General features: G+C 33.8%; 1 protein-coding gene across 2 annotated transcripts; it reads left to right on the top strand.

Annotated features, from left to right (window-relative positions):
- Positions 1–8,535: 8,535 nt before the first annotated feature.
- LOC119637281 (serine-rich adhesin for platelets) lies at positions 8,536–19,816 on the top strand. Of its 2 annotated transcripts, none has more exons than XM_038033199.1 (5): positions 8,536–8,835; positions 16,948–18,467; positions 18,522–18,659; positions 18,713–19,288; positions 19,358–19,816. In XM_038033199.1, the coding sequence occupies exons 1-5, from the start codon at positions 8,828–8,830 to the stop codon at positions 19,552–19,554; spliced, it is 2,439 nt and encodes an 812-aa protein (XP_037889127.1). In that variant the 5' UTR covers positions 8,536–8,827; the 3' UTR covers positions 19,555–19,816. The 2 variants fall into 2 exon arrangements, with proteins under 2 accessions (XP_037889127.1, XP_037889126.1); XM_038033198.1 differs by lacking the exon at positions 8,536–8,835 and adding an exon at positions 9,720–9,979 and having other exon boundaries at positions 19,358–19,814.
- The last annotated feature ends 154 nt before the right edge of the window (positions 19,817–19,970 follow it).

Here is a 19,970-nt window from a genome sequence, read left to right as displayed (position 1 = left end):
AAGACTACGTCTTCGTAAGTCCTCTGCTTGATTCAAAATTTTGAATAATATGGTATCCAGGTAAGTGATTACTGGGTCGCTTGCCTCAGTCTGACAAAGAACGCAAATATGAGTCAAAAATTTGCCCGCAGCCCGCAACAGCAATTCTAGATTCACTCACGCTGTGTGATAATTCCAGTCAAATCGGGAAGCTCGTGCTGCCGGTGCACTGTTAAATTCAGGTGGACGTGAGCGCGAGACAGGAAAGTGTTGAGTCTACATCGAGAGATAAAGGGTCAGTGGATGGGAATGAACAGTTTGTTATTCTTGTTTAGGGAAAACATAAAAGTCCTGAGTGACTGTTTGCAATATTGTTTTGTCTTGTGCTGTATTGTTATCGCTGTTACTACTGTACTTTTTTATAGTTACTTTTATTGTTGTGACTGTGTTGTTGCGTTGTTTCCTTTCTGTTGCTGCCTTATTGTTATTGTTGCTTTTCTTGCTGCTATTGTAATTCTGCCTTTACTTTGCCACGAGTAATGCCACTGCTTTTCTGTTATCGTTAATATGAATGTGTGTACATTGGTTTTTTTTGTTTGTGGTCATTGCGTATTGCACTCTGCTTTTGCTGCTATTGCTCTTGCGTGGTGATGTTAGGGTTATTGCTAACTTTATTGTTGTACTCTTGTTATTGTGTTTGCTTCAATTTTAGTGTTGTTGTTGTTGTTGTTGCTATTGCGCTTGTATTTTCTGTTGCTGTTGTTAGAATAGTAATGTCGATATTGAGATTGCTTTTGCCGTTACTCTTGATGTAGTAGTAGTAGTAGTAGTAGTAGCTATGGTTGTAGTTCTGGTAGTATCTATTGTAGCTGGCGGTCTCTTTTTTTGGATCTGCAGTTTGCATATGTATTTGCACTTTAATGTTTCCCTTTCATGTAAATGATTTAAAAATTTTACATTTAAAAAGTTGTTGCGCACTTGTTGTTTATTGAGAATTTCTAATTGACAATTTCATTTGTCCGTTGTTTCAGCGAAAAGCGACTGTTTTCCTTGAGAGGCAAACTGTTGCTATCATTACCCCTTGCTAAAATCTTTCTGCGTGTTTTAACAATCAAACTAGCACAATTAGATCTGCTAAAAAACACACTTTGATAGGAAGATATAATAAATTGAAAAACTTCAACTTTTAATTTACGTTCGAATATTTTAACAAAAGCACTTCGTTTGTGACAATTGGTATTCAATTCGCGTTTACCTGCTATTGGCATTTTTTAAGTTGCAAAAATTGAGATAAAATATTTCCTGAAATAATTGAAAGCCGAAGATGGTTTGAAAAAAATCCACGAATTATTTTCGTCAATAAATTTCCTAGTTTTTCTGCCTCTACATCTGTCTCCACTCTACTATAAAAATTCTGCCGTGACCGTTTAAGTGCACTGTCCTTGACCGCGTACGAAGTGCGAACTCGTCACTCAATGCTTCAAGCGATGGTTAGCTAGTGAATGTGTAATGTTCGTCTTGCATATGGACGTGACTTTTTCTCCGGTGGAGGTAAGCACTAATTGTGGATTAAGCAATAGGAATCCACATAAAGCGTGACCTGTCTACAATTGAAGGGCTACCATACAATAGTAAACTTACAGTTTCGCCCCATTCCCAAAAGCCGGCACTTGCCTTCAATCTATAGCGTAGCGATCTGCGAACATTGATGAAAGTCCTTATCACCGCTATTAATTAAAAGTTGATGTAGATATTATCCATACTGGTCAACAAACACGCCCACAATCAGTGAAAAAGCTTTCCATTTACAAATCATTTTTAAAGATAATACGTATGTAAAATTCTTTCAAAATCAAGCATAACATTAGTAAAATAATTATTGTTTAAGTGAGCCGATCGCTTTTTGATTGAACTGAAAATTGTTCATTCAAATTATGACAAGCGGCAGCATCTTACGTGTAACATTCTATGTAGGCGCAAGCATCCTGTCACAGAATTGTAACTCAATATAAATAATTGCGTTGGCCGCATGTAAGCAAAGGTAACCAATACGCAATAAATTAAGGAAAACAACAATAACTAAATGTCATTTCAACAACGATATAATAATTAATTATAGAAAATTGAAAATGCCTGGGAAATGAATATTTGTTACCCAATCGGTCAAGGTATCATTATAGATCGCAACTTTGCATTAAGTAAATATAGGCGTGGTCGGCATGTCCAGATCGATCGGAACTATTATTTTTAAATTACGTGCGTTTTGCGTGCATTTGATAAGTGTTTGGTTACAGATTTTGGAGTCACGTCCGTCTGAGTTTATCATGAATTTCATTTTATTTTTGTTTTTATTGCTCAATTTAGTTTCAAATAATTTAGCTGATGGTTAGATTTTTAACTCGGGATTTATGTTAGGAAGAAAAGCGTTCGACTTTTAGTATTTCAATGCAACATTGTCGCTGAGGGTTTCAATTGATAGCTGACGGATTTGGTTTATTTAGTTTCCGATTGTTTTTTTTTTTTTTTTTTTTTTTTGTACTCTTCCACGATATATAATTCGATACGCATATGTAAGTGCTACGAATGTAATGCTAAAATAAATATAATCAATAAGTTAGTGCTGAGTGTAGTGAACGCTTGCATAAATAAAATATGGTTTTACACCTTCTCTTTTTACTACAAGCAAAATTTAAACGTGACATGTACTTACACAAATAAATAAGTTGAATATTTTTCAAAGTTCATGTAAGTTTTTTCTTTCTCTTTCTCTTATGTATATAAATATATATAAATATATATATATATATATAATATATAAGCAAATACTGCCAACAACATTCCATCATAGCCACTCCTGGTTATAACTATAATGTGAACGACGCATTTATTATCACCATCAGATAACTTACACACACGCACACGTTTATCACAAAATAAGTTTCGTATATGTGCGTTTATATGATGTTGTGTATAAATTTTTGTGACAGAAGTAAAATGTACTTTACGTGCATGGCATGTGTGCAAGTGCCTAAGTATTTATGTATTTAAGTATGCAAACACCGTTGACTAATTGTTAAAAAAATCCAAAACCCGTAAAACACGATATCACTTTAAATGAAAAAGGAAAATAAGAAATATTTGATCATAAATATGCATACACGTTGTTCCTTATATTTAGAGGAATTTATAATAATTTCCCAAATGCTCGGCGCCCATTTTTAAGCACAATGTCCCTCGACCAAGCATTTATGTTACATGAGTTTCAATCAATTGAAATTTAAATGGTAACCCTTCACGTTTATCGCTACGCTGCTTTAATGCTTTACATGTGAGTTTAAAATTTTAGCAACGTTGTGAGAGTAGCCTGCACACCATTACCTTCTACGCACTACTGTATACAAATTGAAGTTCATTTCCATTTCAAAAACTAATCGTATTACCGTTAAGATCTTCAAATTGTTTTCATTGCGAAAATTCTTTCGTGTACGTCATAGCTTATGCAAACATATACAAGACAATTTTAACTGATCCTGCCGCTATAATATCTGAAACTCAAATGAAAATCCACGCCGCGCATCTATGGAACTTCTCCCCCTACAAGACCAACAACATGCAAGATCAATTTATGCGCTTACCTATATATGCATCTACAACTATTAAAAGCATTAGATTGCAAATGCCTGACAACTCAACAGAGGGTAAAAGAAAAGCGTCAGGCTTGACAAGGAACTAAAGCGGAATCTTCATTAAATTCATGACGATTTTTACAATAATCAAACTATGTGCGCACAATTGGAGTGACATCGAAAATTCGATGCGTTAAAAGTAACTCAAAGACTAAATATATTCACTAACTTTTTTTTTAACGCGATGAATTACTCAGCGGATGTCCCCTATTCGTGTAACAGAGTGACGGTCAGAAAGAATTGAAGGATTAAAAAAGAGGGTTAATGGCCTTAGAGCCTAGCGAGTTAGTGCCCAAGCAGTAAGACTTTATCCACTGACCTACAACCGTTTCCTACCTACTCGCCTATACAGATCCACCGTCATTGATGTGTTCTGTGGCGTTTGCCTTGTGCTCCCATATAACCACTTTTACGGCATTTGCTCTGTGCAAACGAAAAAGATCCGTTCATCAAGTAAGTGTCGCCAGCATTTTGCCCATTTACCCTATGGCGCTATCGCGGCTTCTTGCTTTTTAATCCCGCCGCCCTTCTTTGCAGGAGGCTACTTACAATGATCTCTCCTGTTGTTGCTATATTTGAATGAATCTCTTAAAATTGTTTATCATTATTTGTGTTAGCTAACAAGCCGATTATTAGTATACCATTATAAATTGTACATAGAAAATTGCGGGTGTTTCAGTTTTATAGTCCTTCATTCAACCTGTTTTTCTACCAGTGTGGAGATGCATGACTAATCGATATTTCGGGCTATCAAGAAAATACTAAGTAACGAAGCGTAGCATTTTACAGTTTAAATTTAATAGTTGCCTATACATCAAAGTTATTGTTAGCATACCGAAACCCCCATCAAGGAACGTTAGAAGTTGTAAACTGTCATGCGCTAGCCAAACCGCTATAATCGCCAAAAGATGATTTTTATGCTTATTATGCGGGTTATCTGAGCTGCGGTTCGAAAGATAGATTCACTCGTGAGGAGTCTTGAGGGAAACTAGCGATCAATGATGGACAACGTTATGAACGTTGAATATCAATCACTTTTTTAACAATATGATCAGGCTTTAAAAAAAACAAATACTGAAAACTAATGCATACTTTCAATATTTCATTTATTGGAGAGCATGAATTATAAAACACTTATGATAAAACAGTTTTCCGGCCTTGACTGCATTCGTTTACTAATAAACAGGAATTCCTAAATGTGAGGTCAATTTTAAATTGTTCACTTTGGGAGGCCTTTTATAAATGAAAGTGTTTTCTGATCGCCTCATAGCAAACACTTTTCAATCCAATTCAAATTGCATTCCTTTTGCACGATTCAATTATAATATAACACATTCCATACCGATAAATATTTGAGTAAAACTTTTTTCATACAAAAGCATAGCTGTACTGTTTTGAAAGACATTAAAATCGTACAATGCCTGGAACCGGTTTTTATATATTAATGCAGTTGTTTTAGTTACATTAAACTATCAATTTTTTACAATATGCTGAACACAACCAGCAAATATCAAAGTGCATAAAAAGATTTACTGAAATGTCTTAGGCACTTTGCTAACAACAATAACAATAACTTGATTTTAGACATTTTAAAACAAAAAAAAGAGAAAAAAAAAAAAAAAAATTAAATATTCTTCGTACTTAACAAGTTTTTAAGAATGAATTAAATGAATTTGCAGAAGTGAAGGAAATTCAATGCAACGCAGCGCAGCAGAAACAGTTTTATTCAAATCTCTTTAACCACTAAACTAATGGCAACACCTAAATGACGTCAGACCAATATTGCTAACAACATCGACAGAAGCCTTTGCAATCAACAGGTTTTCGCGACTTCATGTTATTTGAAATATGCAGCATTTTTCAAATGTACACATGTAACAATCAATAAAACCAATAAGGAGATATCAGGAAATACTGGTAAATAGTTAATAATTTGTTTTTCCAAAAACAACTATATATAACAGGATGGTCCAACATTTTGCTTAAAATTGAAACTAGAAGATTATGAGTGACTTTTCCTGTTTCTGTTATCTATAGCAGTAGTACAGTGGTAACGCTGTTAATTAACAACAATTTAACCCCTTGCTCTTTCATTCTCATTATTTGTATTGGTAAAGATACTGTTAAGAGATTCTTGATGTGACGCCACATTCTCTCAAACGTTTTCAAAGCCGTAGCATATACAATTCTAAGCTTTCAAGTGATTATGGTTAATGATATATATATAAGTGCGTATATACGAACAGTAGATAGGTAGACAATATGATAAAGTTTATTATTATCATCGAATAATTCCAAATTTTATACTTACCAAATGCTTCAATAAATTTAAAATAGATAGCCTACACCATTTCGCCTAATGCAGTTATTTACTCTTTTTAGTAATGATACAGTAAAAACTACATATTGTTTTCATGTGAAGGCATACTATCTGTGAAAGGCCGTATATTGGCGGATACCCAAAGCTTCGCATGACGTGATCCAAATGTAACAAATATTATTAGTTTTCAGTTTTCATCATAAAAAACTAAAAGTTACACTTTCTCCCTATACAAAAGTTTGCTTTTCATTATAATTCCTAAATATGTTTTTGGTCTAGAAAACAGATCTTGGTGCTCCAAATTTCCTCTCATTCATTTTTTTGCTACATTACTATTAAGAACCCATTTTTTCATATAAAATATTAACAATTAAATCTTTTTCTAAACGCTTTCTATTCAGGAGAAATCTTATGTGGAATAAAGTCCACGAAACAGGCTCATGTGTTTCTAATGCGGTTTACCTCAATGTTTATGTCAAATTACTCTTATGAGAAAAATTTTATCACAAAACATTAACTGTTAGGCCTTTTTGGCATGTAACGTTTTACGTTTCCTGAGTATCCTTGCGTGCTGTAGTGTCCAAAAAATATACCTATGTGGTCCAAATTCGGCAAGATTGATCTCTTCGTCCATTTACTACAAAATATTGAAAATTATACCTTCCTATTTTATAAAGATTCGGTGTTTATAGCATCGGTCATATGAGATGGAGTTCAAAAAACAATCGCAACCGAACCAAATTTTTCATACCAATTTGGAATGTCAAGCTATATACTAGTTAGCGACTTTTGTTGAAAAATTTTGAAAATTGCAATTTGTTACATGTATCAAACCATTTTCAATAACGTTCGTCCCTGGATCAAACCAGTATACCAAATTTCATCAAAATATCCTAAAAGCTGCGAGCTTTACGTTGAACACAAAAATATATGGACAGACAAGCTTATGGTTCTGAATCGTTGGGTATAATAAAAGGTGAGTTTATTTTAAGCTCTTCTGGTTGCGCTATATCTCACAAACTTAATATATCTTACACTACGAGTGATGTAGGATACAAACATGCTATGAAGAAATATTAAGATATTCCAGCATAATGTAGACTGTTGTAGGATATTCTAGAACATCTTAGAATATATTATACAATACGCTAACTCATAGGTGACGTGAAAAATTGCAGAGAACTCATCAAGCAATTAAAATTAACAAATATATAAATAGTTAGTATGTTAGATAAAGTTAAATTATTTCACCAATGTGTCTCTTTTTAATAACAAAAATTTCTTCATATATCTGGATATGAAAATTTTTATTACAATTTCCCTTCGAAGTACTTAGCGAATACAAAATTTCGAATTTTTCGATGTGAAATAAACAATAAAAGGAAAACACAAACACTGCTACTGTTAGGTTTTTTTATCCATACATACTTATTTGTATACCATAGAACATATTCACTTGAAAACAGAAAATTGTATACGCTTCTGCTTTGCAAACGTTTGAAATAATATGATATCATATCAAGAAACTCTTAACAGAAGTTTGTCTACACAAATAATGCGAATTGAATAGGAAGCAGTCAAATGAATATTAATTAACAGTGTGACTATTGCTATTGATAACAGAAACGTAAAAAGAGTCCACATTAATCTCCTAGTTTGAATTTTGAACGAAATGTTGGACCGTCTTGACATATAGTCTTCTTGTTGGCTTTCCTAAATAAACTCGCTGCAGGCAGATTAATATAGCGACAGCCAACTAGACAGAGAGAGAGAGAGAGAGAGAGAGAGAGAGAGAGTGGGAGAGAGGCTGAGAGTGAGAGAGAGAGAGAGAGAGAGAGAGAAGGAGACAGGATAAGAAAAAACAAATAGGATAAGAAAGACAATGGGAGAGAGAGAGAGAGAGAGAGAGAGAGAGAGAGAGAGAGAGAGGTATATAGATACACAGAGAAAGAGAGAGAACGAGAGTAGTGAAAACATTATCACTGTTACCTTAACCGCTCAACTTGAAGAAGGAATTACACAAAATCGTACCGTATTGCCATGAAATTGTATATGAAAAGTGAAAAGCAACAAAACAATTATATTCGAATTAGATCGAATATTTAAACACCTACTTTCGGTTTTTTTATCAGTGATGGGGACTATTTGATACGCTATGGATGAGCAAGGCACAGGCATTTTATTAATTGCAATACTGCTTACGTACGCTTACCTTGTTTAAAGATGATCGTACAATGAGCAGATTAGTATTATACAAATGAGATGAAGGTGTAAATTTGCAGCTTTTAGATTATTGATTTGAACTAAAGACCCCTACAAAACAGGGGTCAGTCCGTTCTACTTTGTTCAAGAGCAATATTTGCAATTTATAGAAACCCTGGTGCGTATTCGATTGCTTTTAAAAACATTTTAGATGACATATTTTTTGTTGCTCCTATGATGAGTGTAGTAAATGAACTTGAGTCAACTAAATCAAGAAACGAAAACCAAATTCAACTAATATAAGCTGCAGCGAGTCGAAGCAGCCCAACAATGTAAGCTAAATGTAGTTAAAGAAAGCCACTCAAGCTTTTAATGTGAGCATTAGTCGTCCAACAGCGACACGCCAAGCAACATAAAACAGTAGCTTTTTTAAAAATTATAAAAACATTTTCTTTCAATTTATTCATGAAACGATTGTTACAACGGATATCAAGACACCGACCGAACGTATTTAATCAACGTACAGGGTAGTGTTTGGTCGTTTGTTCATTTGTGAGCATCTTTTGTTTTTTAAAAGGCTTAAAGCTATATCCTGTTTGGATTGTGCGATCAACCAATGAATTGTTAAATTATTCGTATTATGATCGTGTAAGAATTAATTGCGTTTATTTATTCACTTGTAGATAGTAAGACGGTTGAATGTTCGGTCAGTTGATCGATTGATTGAAATGCTGCTCTAGTGGTTAGCCTTTAAATGCTGTCCATTTTAAACTACATTAATAAACTCCACACACATAAAGCCTGTGAATATAGTGTGTATTTTTTATACATCTGCTTTTGTTATAGTATTTTTGTGTATGTTGTGGTTGGTGATCTCTGCGAACATTGACTGCTGCGGTTGGTTGCTAGCCGCTCGTAACGGCGGAATTACGGTGTATTTGATGAAATCAGTTTTCGATATTTAAAAAGCTCATCATTTTACCATTTCTCATTCGGCTGGCAAAGAAATCGAAAGTGACTGTCAAGTGAACGCACCAAAGACAACTAGTATAGCAGCATTAAAAAGACCCCAACTACCACTACCACTGAAACTTAAGCCAGTTATATTAAACGTCTGGTGGCATTCCAACTATACCATAGTGTTAATAAAATACATTGTCCACCAACATCATCTACTCAGTCAGCCAATCAATTACTCAAAGTTGCTGAAGACTACCGCTACATAAAACGCCAATCAAAAATACGCAAACGAAATTGTTGCTTTAACAAAAAAAAATTTCCAGAGGACATAGCTATCAAAAACATTAAATCGCCTTAAATTGTTCGAACAAAACAAAACATTAGCAAATGTAGCTTAACTATGATAAAGTGAAAGTACAAAAAGAAAGAAAAAAAAATAAATAAATAAGAAACACAAACAAGCCAACGGAAAAATAAAATTCCTGAAAGAAAACGGCAACTGTTACGATAAATAGAAAAAAAAAGTGAAATATAATATATATATATATATATACGTATATATATATTATATATATATATATATATATATATATATACGTATATATATATGCATACATATGTATATATGTGTACATATGTGTACAAAGTTTCCTCTTGCTTGCACTATTCAATTGCAACAACTGGTGTGTTTAATCGAAAATCATCTCGTTCCCCCTCTTATTAAGCAATAAGTCCCAACTGTACATTAAAAATAGTGCGATACCACCTGCCGCTGCAAAATTGAAGTTAAAACCACAAAATTGTAATAACAAAGAATAATGTTTACTAAAATGTAAGTGTGAATCCAAAAAAAAAAAAAAAAAAAAAAAAAAAAAAAAAAAAAAAAAAAAAAACAATGTAAAAAATTTGCTTTTATTAATTAATACGCCTACATGCATAAATTGATACATTTGTACATATAAACCTATTAGTATATACATATATATATATATAGCCTTCATCAAGTGATCTTAACTATATCAATATAAAGTTTATGATATGGGAGCATATGTATGTATGCCTGAGGGGATCTAATGTATGTATATGTTGCGTATATTCCTAACGGTAACACGAAATGTCGATAAATTTCAAATTTATTACACAATTTTCTTAGACACAATTGTTGTTGATAACAACAAACATTGCAATGTAAGAGTATCCACCAAAACCATCTATCTATCTATCTATCTATCTATCTATCTATCTATCTATCTATCTATGCATCTGCCATATATGCATTCGTTCTGCTCGTTCAGTTATCCAAACATGCACACTGATATGCACATTTGTACGTACTCCCATATCGATACTGTGTACGAATGTGTGTTTATTCATTCACTAATCATAGTTACTGTTGTTGTTATTGTCGTTTCATAAAATAAAACTTTTTCAATTGTACTCAAATGTTGAATTTCTGCATTTTGCGTTTGGAAAGCTTTGCAACAACAAGAACACCAACAACAAAAGCAACAAGAGCAACAGCAATAGCAGACAAAATGAAAATTAATTACACTCTCATTATAAGTCAGATGCGATGGGAAGAAAATTTTTCAATGAAACTTTTGAAGATATCACTATACATACCACAAACACCCATAGATTATGGTACACTCTTACGTATGAAAATATTTGAAAGTAATTTATGACATTACATGCTTTATGTAATTATTGAGGTATATGATAAGAGGACAATTTTTATATCTACAAAGCAGAGAGAATTTTCAATAATTCTCACATGTTCATAACTCTTAGTAATAAGCTTTTACATATATATATATATATATATATAGATATATATAAAAGCGAGCAGAGGAATTGGCTTAGCTGCAGCGATCAACCTAGCGGTTAAAGATATAAATTACAGTTATAGAAATTTAGTCGGGAGAGGGTGAGTTATTAAAATTGAACTTCAATCAAGCATCTTAGGAAGAGTTCAAAATTCATGTAAAATCAGTCGACAGTTCCTGCTACAAGTGGCCAGAAGAAAAGCTTTAATTCACATAAACGGATACTTCCAGTGTTTATTGCAGAAGAATTCTTCAGTTATGTGCCATGACATGCACATACGCGTATGTACCCAAGTTCAGCAGACGTCAGGGTTGGTGTCCTTATAATTTAATACTCCGTACAAATATCTTGAAAATGCATTAGTTTGTCATTTAATGCGGCTATTGTTGCTATTCGCGTGACGTCTCTTCTTTAGAAAGAAGGGCCAGTAAACAGTTCGCTTATAGAGATGAAATAAAACCTAATTTCCCGTTCACACGTCTCTTTTTTTTATATGACCAATCGCGAAGGGGATGTCCCCCGTAACACAATATACACGTGTAACACGACGACGGTTAGAAAAAAGTGGAGAGAAAGAAGGAGATAGGAAGATGGTGGTGAGACTAGTGGTCGACTCACTGTAAGATACAATTAACTATGGCCAAAAGCCGCACTGAAATTTGAACTCGCAAACATGGAGTTGGTAGTCGCAACTTTTGCTTACTCGACTATGCGGCCGCCCTCCCACTTACTGTTATATTTGCCCTTTCATAATATATAACATTCGTTAATATTAAGACATTATTATGAAATTAATGATATTGAAAATATTTTTTTTTAAATTCGAATATAGAAATGAAATTATTCACAAAAAAAATTATAATTATTTTAGGTAAAGTCTTTTTTCATAGTCATCACTTACTTGCTTTTGTTTATTAAGAGATTCATACGGAAACCAATATGAAAATATTTTCCCTTGTAGGGTAGACATATTGAACGTAATATTTAAAGTATTGAAGGAAACAAGTTCAAAAACAAAAAGATGAAGGTTGCATAACTGTTTTTGAGAAAAGATATATAATTTTTAAAATTTTCATAATTATAAGCCAAGCTTAAGTAGCGCATTAGGCCAACGTTCAACTTAGACAACGAGCACTAAATAGATAACCTCGCTAAGTCGATGCGCCTTTCATCATTTTAAAAATTCCAAAATCAAATATATTCCTAAGGAAGTTGGTTATAGCAGCAAAATAAATGTAAACAAAACAATACTAAATAATATTTTAAACTTAGAGAAACATTTTATAATAAACTCTTCTTAGGTGGAATTTTTTTTTAATCTTTACATCAAAAGAAAATGCAAGAGAAAAAAAAATATTAAAAATGTAATTATAAGCTACTTAATGCCGTTAAAAGTCCTGAGAAAATAAAAATCCTATCGAATTTCGATTTTATTACCGTAAAGTTTATTTCAATATTCATCCATATTACATATACCTATACAGAGCAATTTAATTAAAATCTTATTCAAATTCTATTCTTCGGTGAAATCCGTTGTCATTTTTAACAACTACACAAAATCTAAGACCCTAGCCATGAAAGAAACCATAAAGTAATTTCAATAACATAATAGAGTATAATAGAAGAAAAATTCATGCAGTAATCAATACGTTTAGCACAAAACATTTGCAACTTCACTTCTCAAGGTATCACATCAATTTATTATAAGCAATCGATGCGTTGCTTCCTTTCTGAAACTCATACTCATACTCATACTCATACTCCTACTCCTACTCATGCAACTTCGCAACTAACTAACAACTGTTGAAGGATATTGACAGTACACCTCTTATATCCCACGAAGGGTACGCTAAATTTACTATAGGTAGTAAAATAGGATAGGTTTCTGTCTGACGCTAAATTTACTATAGGTAGTAAAATACGATAGGTTTCTGTCGCCAACCTGTTTAATTCACGGCACATTCATTTCTAGTCCGCTTAAGACACTTATTTCACGTCATATAAGTACCGTGTAAAGTTTTACGTTCAGTATATACTCCTTAGTTCTTAAATGAGCAGGAAAAGATTTTCTGATGAACATGTTTAGTAAAAAATAAGTTAAAAGGCCTACGAATAATTCCTTTTGTTTTTTTTTTCTCAAACATTTTTATCATGAAATTTTTCGTAAATTATTTACAAATATTTCTCATGTTTTTTTATAGAACGATGTCTTGAAATTCCTATAATTCGTATATAATAATGGAAAATTATGCAAAGTTAGCCTACATTTTTATATGTAAGCAAAATTTTATAATAAAATGTTTAATCACAGGACATACCCTCTTTTTTTATTAGCTTTTCTTCTGAATAATTTTTATAGACCAATAAATGTGAATCTTTTCTATAAAAACTTTGAAAAAATTATTCCTTTCATAATACTTTAATAAGAGCCAATGGAAAATAATGAATCGTATGACAGCGCTACAAAAAGGAAAAATAACATAGAAGAAAAAATTACATAAAAACCCAGACCATAAAATGTCAAATATTAATATAATAAATGATTTTTGGTTGATATTTGCCATGTTGATCTATTACAAGTTGATTATCGTTGTCATTAATCTCGATTATACATATGCCCTCCTTCTCCCTCGATTTGAAAGCATGAACTTAATGAGGAATTGATAAGAAAGCCAGGTCAAACAGTCTTATGGTAACGTTGAACTTCATATTGGCTTTCGTAAGTATTTGAGTCATATTTTGAAGCGTTACATGCTGCAAACCGATAAAGAGCTCATTTTATTAATTTTTGACACATTTTCAATTTCTTCGCGTTCATTTCGAATTCCTGTCAGAACAGTGACATATTGATTGACAGAATGATAAAGATAACTTCTAAGATTTTATAAATTCTATCGTGTCTCAGTTGTCTTTGTTTTTCTTGTATCCATATCAAGATGAGAAGGCGACTTTATTTAATGCTACCTTTCGCAAATGTTATATGTGCTTTCGTATGGCCGTCAGAAAGAAAAGAACAAAGAGCAGCTCTTATGGATGTATTGAAAATCGGTGTTCCCGTTTCTTCTGTAAGTAAAACATGGGAGCGATATTTGGAAAAGTCAATCACTTTCAATTTTTGGTCATTTTGAATGATTGATGATAATAACGAAAACTTAAAGCAAAGATGGCGAATAATTGAGATACTCTGTCGGCACATCTGAGATGAAAAGCTGTAACAACTATAGATGCCAAAACATATGCAATAGCAAACGAAGTATGGAATGTGGCTTTTAAACGTAGGTTACGACTAAAAACACAGCTATGAAAATTTAAGAATTAATTTTCTTTCCCTTGCTACACTCTTCACCGACTGCCTGCCTCATGAAAGTAAAAATTGGAATGATTAATTTAACATCCTTCTAATTCCCCGGCGCTATATACCAGTTGTAAAATTTGCCGATTTTTGGAAGCAAGAATCGAGCAATTAATGTTGATAATAAGATGAATGCGTTACTTGTTATTTTTGCTATTGGCTTTTCATGCTTAATTCTTTAGCAATCTGGCAGGTCGATCGGTAAAATGATACAAGTGTTCATGCGTTCCATGTATAATCGTTATTCAAAGTTTCGCCACTATTGTCCCGCGGCTTATTCTTCAGTTGGCGGCGGTAGTTTTATCCTTGCAAAAACTGCAATAGAAAGACTAATCTGGTGCAGGTCTACAAGAACTGTAAGAAACTTTGTTAAGGGAAAGAATTATCTTCAACTGTGGCCGACTCAGTCTTCTAAATCGACCGCGTTCATCTTAAGAAAAAAATCAATAAAAATTATATCTCGGCACTCTATAGTATTGTGTGAGGATGGGCGATTTATTCCATTTTTCTACAAGTACTCTAACATCGCCCACAGAATATGCAAATTTTTATTGTTGTAGTTTACAAATAAGGAACAAAAATCCTTCTTTTCGACTTTTGAAAATAAAAATGTGCTCAGTTCATGTTTTGACCTGTTTGCTAGAATTTAAAATGTTTTTATAATAATTGAAGTCGACCTATTTCATATTTACTACAGATACTTGTTTAGGCGAAAAGACGGACATGCTTAAATCAATTTAGAATTTATTGTTGATTAAAAATACACGTATGCATATTTTATAGGCTCTCTGAATATTCAGTGTTCAATGTGTTTTTCATAAAATGAATACATACCGATCCTATGAATATCCTATGAAATCCTAAATATTGCTATTGTTACGAATTAGAATTTAGCAAAAGTATTTATTACACATTCGTGGTAAAGAGTTTTGCGAGTTTCATATATTCATAAAGGCGTGGTTGATATAAAATTTTATTGTTGCTGTGAAATTATTAATAATTCTGTTGATTAGTGATAATTTTTATTATGAATTGACTGAACGCATTAGACAAATGCTGGAAACGTTAAACGTTATTAAAAAAAAAGATTTCCAATAGATGTTTTTACTCTTCGTATCAATGCTTACGGGATAGTATTCATTTGCGGTTTGTACTTAGATTATGAATAACAGAGAAACAAGTTTCATTTTTGAGACAAGGACAAAGAACAACCATTTTTATGAATATATGTATGAAAAATAAATTGGTATTTATGTACAAAGTTGAATGTTAACCTGATACTAGCTCACTATAAAGAAAGGGTTATCATGCTTTAACATATATATTTACATATACATACATACATACATACATACATACATACATACATACATACATACACACATACATACATACATCCGTACAACGAAACAACCGGTTTCTTGTTACCATACGGTCAGCAATCAATGATCATTATACGCTGGTGCAACTCATATGCATAACCACAGGCCAAGCTTTCGAAGGCAAACTAGCTAAACAAAGTAAACAAGCAGTCGATCGGAAAGTCATCTGAATCAAGTTTTAGTTTTTGATCCAGTTTAAGAGTTATGCGCACTAAAATGAAAACCCGGTAACTCTTTGCTAGATTTTCAATTCATTAGCAAAAGCAATATAAGCACTACAGGAGATAGTAGTGACAATTAAAGCTATCGGTATCTATAGCTAAACCTTACAAGCATCTCTCTCCCTCTCTCTCTCTCTCTCTCTCTCTTTCTATCTATCTTTCTCTCTCCTTTTTGCCTTATTATCCATACTTCTTGTAGTACAACTTTGGTGGCCGTTTGCCTTGAGTTTTAATAGAGTTCAATGAAGTTTCATTTTTCGTTTCTTCGGTACTATGGATCGCCTTTGATATTTAACGCAATGCGGATTTGAATTCACCGCAGTCATCACGAACGTCATCAATATCGAATGAAACAATAGTAATAATAAAAGCAATAAATGTTAAGACAAGAAACAATGATATGCGTACATGAATTGAAAAATCTCGTACTTGTATATAAATGGAGCTTTTAGTTGGTTTTTACCTGTAGGAGTTTATTCATCATCATCATTATTCACTAAATTGCAGTCACGTAACTATAACTGTGTTGGCATTACTTTGACACCGCAACGACAACAGTTAATGGTTTCTCTCTGGCTACTTGCCACTTAAATATAACGATCATTTGCGAAGTGCAATATGCTTGTATGATTGTTTGTTTGAATTTCTTTCTTTCAAAATGTTGCCTATAATATGAGGAATTAATTTGTGAATAAATAAATATCTATCTTTATAGCCGCATATACGTGCAACGTAATGTGAACATTTGCACGTTACAAAATTAAAAGTCAACAATCTTTGGCACGAGAAAAACCCCATCAGCGGATTTAATAATATTTTCAAGGTCTTAATTATTGCAACCGTGCAGGAAAATACATCAAGGCCAGCAACATTTTACTTCATCTCTTGTTTCGCCACGGCAGGCATATTCTCTCCTCTTTCATAGTTACTCTTTTCCACTTATCAAGAGCCTTTTTGTCGGTTTTAATTCCAATTTTCATTTTCACTTTTATTCTTATTTTTATTTTTTCATTTATAGATTTGCTTTCTGGCTATTGGTCGGCTTGACCAAGGCTACTAACTCAATAGATGCAACAGTAATGCCTACAGAAACACGGGTAGAGCATTCGGTGTCTTTCGAAACTGCTCACAAAAATCCAGAAGTTAACGAGGAAAATGATTTTCATACTTCACATAAAACATGCCAATATGACATGGACGCAGAATTCAAGAATATGAACCTACTGCCTACCAAAGAACGTCCCGAACTGAACCCAGTACTCAGCGCTCTGATCAATGAAGATGTAATGAAAAGCATTGAAGCTAAACGTGCCATTGAACAAGCTGAATTGGAAATGATAAAAGCCGAGGTAGAGGCTGCGGCTAGTTCTGTATATAAATCGAAAGATAATTTAGATAACATGGCGTCTTCTTCCAACACCGAAGTTCCTATTCCAGCGCTAACAACTAATATCCCCATGAAAAAAACTAAATTAGAAGATGATGAGATGAATCTTGATTTTGTCGATCAATCTATTAATTTGGAGTATGCCGGTTCCGAAATTAATAAAAAATCACGTATTGAGATAAAAAAGGGCCCCAATGGTCAAGATTATGAGTATGAATACGTTTATTACTACGAGGATGATGAAGATGATAACAAGCCCAAAGTAGTAGCAGAAGAAGTTAAGGCTGAATCACGTGGAAAATCACGTTATACAAATATTGAGCGTAGTACGGCTGCCACGCCGACTGATAATAGCTTAGTTAGTGGCAAAGCAAAAGGTCGCTCTTCAAGCGTGTCTGGCAGTGAGGAAAGCATAGATGCAGAACGCTTGCCAGCTAATACACGATTCCCAAGTCGTGGTAAAATTGCCGATGTAACTCCTACACCTGCTTCAGACTCACTTGAAACGGCCGCCGAAAAGAAAAAAATTAGCATTAAACGTCCCAGTTTAGAGTTGGTGGATAGTGAAACATTCAACACAGACGAAAAACAAGTAAAAGGTACCCGCAATGGAGACAATATTGTAATTGAGCAAGAAATAGCTGCGCAAGCAGCCGCTGCGGCTGCAGGAAAAGCCAAAGATGCAAAAAATGATAAAGTTAAGGAAGAAAAAGCAAACATCGCTAGTGAGATCACTCAAGAAACTACTCCAACAATGGAAAAAGCAGCGTTAGATTTATATGCCATACTTGCTAATGAAAATAATAATATGGAAGGGACCACCATATCCGACGTAGCCGAAGAATCTGATCTTACGACAATTGCGCCAGATACAACTGATACATATTCAGAAGAAGGTCTGACGACTATAATGGAGGAAGAACCCAGTTCTACCACCACTACTACCACAACAACACCTAAACCTACTACAACTACAACTACCACCACAACCACTACTACGACTACGACAACATCAGTTCCGTTATTTGGCGGCAAACGAGCTGGCATAGGCGGACGTAATCGGTATAAGCCAAAACCTAATGCCAGTTCAGTCACAACCTCTACAACCACTGAAGAACCAAGCGCTCAAGAGCCACCTAAAAGCGGAAGAAGTAAGTGAAAACTATCTGAAAATTAGTAATCGTTTAACTATCTTCCTGTAATAGATCGCTTCTCAAGACCTTCTATTGGCGGTCGTAATCGACCTGGTGCTAAAACAACAGCTGCTCCTAACAATGCAGAAGAGGACGAAATTAGTGTTAAGGAAGCGAAACCGATTAGCTCTGGTTTTGGCCGTAATAAACGTAAGACTGAATTTTTGTATTTCATACTATTACCTGATTCAAAATTTTTGCAGCACGCAATCGGTTCAATTTACGGGGCAGCAGCACGACTGCTGAACCTTTAGAATCTCATCCATCAGGTAATCAAGATGACTCTGTAGCGAGTACCACAACACGAAACTTACGTGGTCGTCCAAATCTGAATTTACGTGGTCGCAGCAGGCCAACTACTACAAAAGCTCCCACATCGGACGTGGATTTAAATGATAGCGAAAACACTGTGGATGATAAGCCCGCAATAGCAGCTGCAACTCCCGGTAAATCATCCCGTTTCAATATTAATCGTGCCGCTGGAAATCGCTTGCCTGCACGCGGAAAATTTTCCAAGCCTACTACGGAATCATCCGCAACAGCTGGCGATGATTCTGCAGTTGATAATGATATTAAATCTGAAGGAGATGAAAACGAAAAACCGGCAACCGTGGAAGCACCGTTACCAGGTAATAGCTTAAATCGCTTAAAGAACAGAGCGCGTCCAGGTGGCTTACAAAAGACTGATAAACCTAAAATAGCAGCACCGCCTGCAGCACCAAGAAAAGTAAATCCTCTACTCGCTAAACGACGTTTGCAATTAGGACCATCGACCACAGGTATTGTATTATTAAAAAATTTCGTTAGTCAGTTGAAATTAGCAAAAACAAAATGCTTCCATTAAACAGAAACCGCTCCAACAGGAGAAGCAGCTGACTCTTCCGAAGAATCTTATAAGGAGGAAACCGCTGAAGCTACAAACGAAGAGGCAAAAGTTGAAACAACAGAAGAGTCGGAGACTACAACAAAGACTCAACCACGTGGTTTAGCTTTACTGGGTCAAAGAAGGCGATTACCTCTAAGAAAACCCGGAACTTCACTATAAATAAAATCAAATAGGAACACAACGTAAAAAAGAGTGCTTTCAAAAGATTTGCTTCCTCTTACCTAATACTCAAGGCAATTACACCAATAGTGACTTCACGCTACGAAATACCATAACTACTTCTACTCTTATTCACTGTTCACAACTTAATTAATTCGGAAGGGAAAGCAATTGTGTTCAAAACCTATAAATGTATATTTTTAAGTAGGAATACAAGAAAAAGAAAACAACATATAATACTGACGTAGTCCCAGATATGCTCGATAATTTTAATTGCCCATTTTACCTTTATTAATAAGTTAGTAAAGCTAAATCGATTTCTGACTTTCAGCGTTCAATAACTAAATAAAGCAAAAAAAGTTTTAAGTTCTTTTTAATTAGAATTGATTGACAATAATTATCTATACACTATTTGA

This window comes from Glossina fuscipes, unplaced genomic scaffold, assembly GCF_014805625.2.
Source record: "Glossina fuscipes isolate IAEA_lab_2018 unplaced genomic scaffold, Yale_Gfus_2 59, whole genome shotgun sequence".
Lineage (NCBI taxonomy): Eukaryota > Metazoa > Arthropoda > Insecta > Diptera > Glossinidae > Glossina > Glossina fuscipes.
The sequence above is the reverse complement of the archived record's forward strand: the minus strand, read 5'-3'. Positions and strand labels throughout refer to the sequence as shown.

Bases quoted from the DNA above. Each gene is read 5' to 3' on its own strand.
- LOC119637281 (XM_038033198.1), top strand. The intron at 18,660-18,712 runs GTAAGACTGAAT...AAATTTTTGCAG, and splicing joins TGGTTTTGGCCGTAATAAAC to CACGCAATCGGTTCAATTTA. The intron at 19,289-19,357 runs GTATTGTATTAT...TCCATTAAACAG, and splicing joins ATTAGGACCATCGACCACAG to AAACCGCTCCAACAGGAGAA.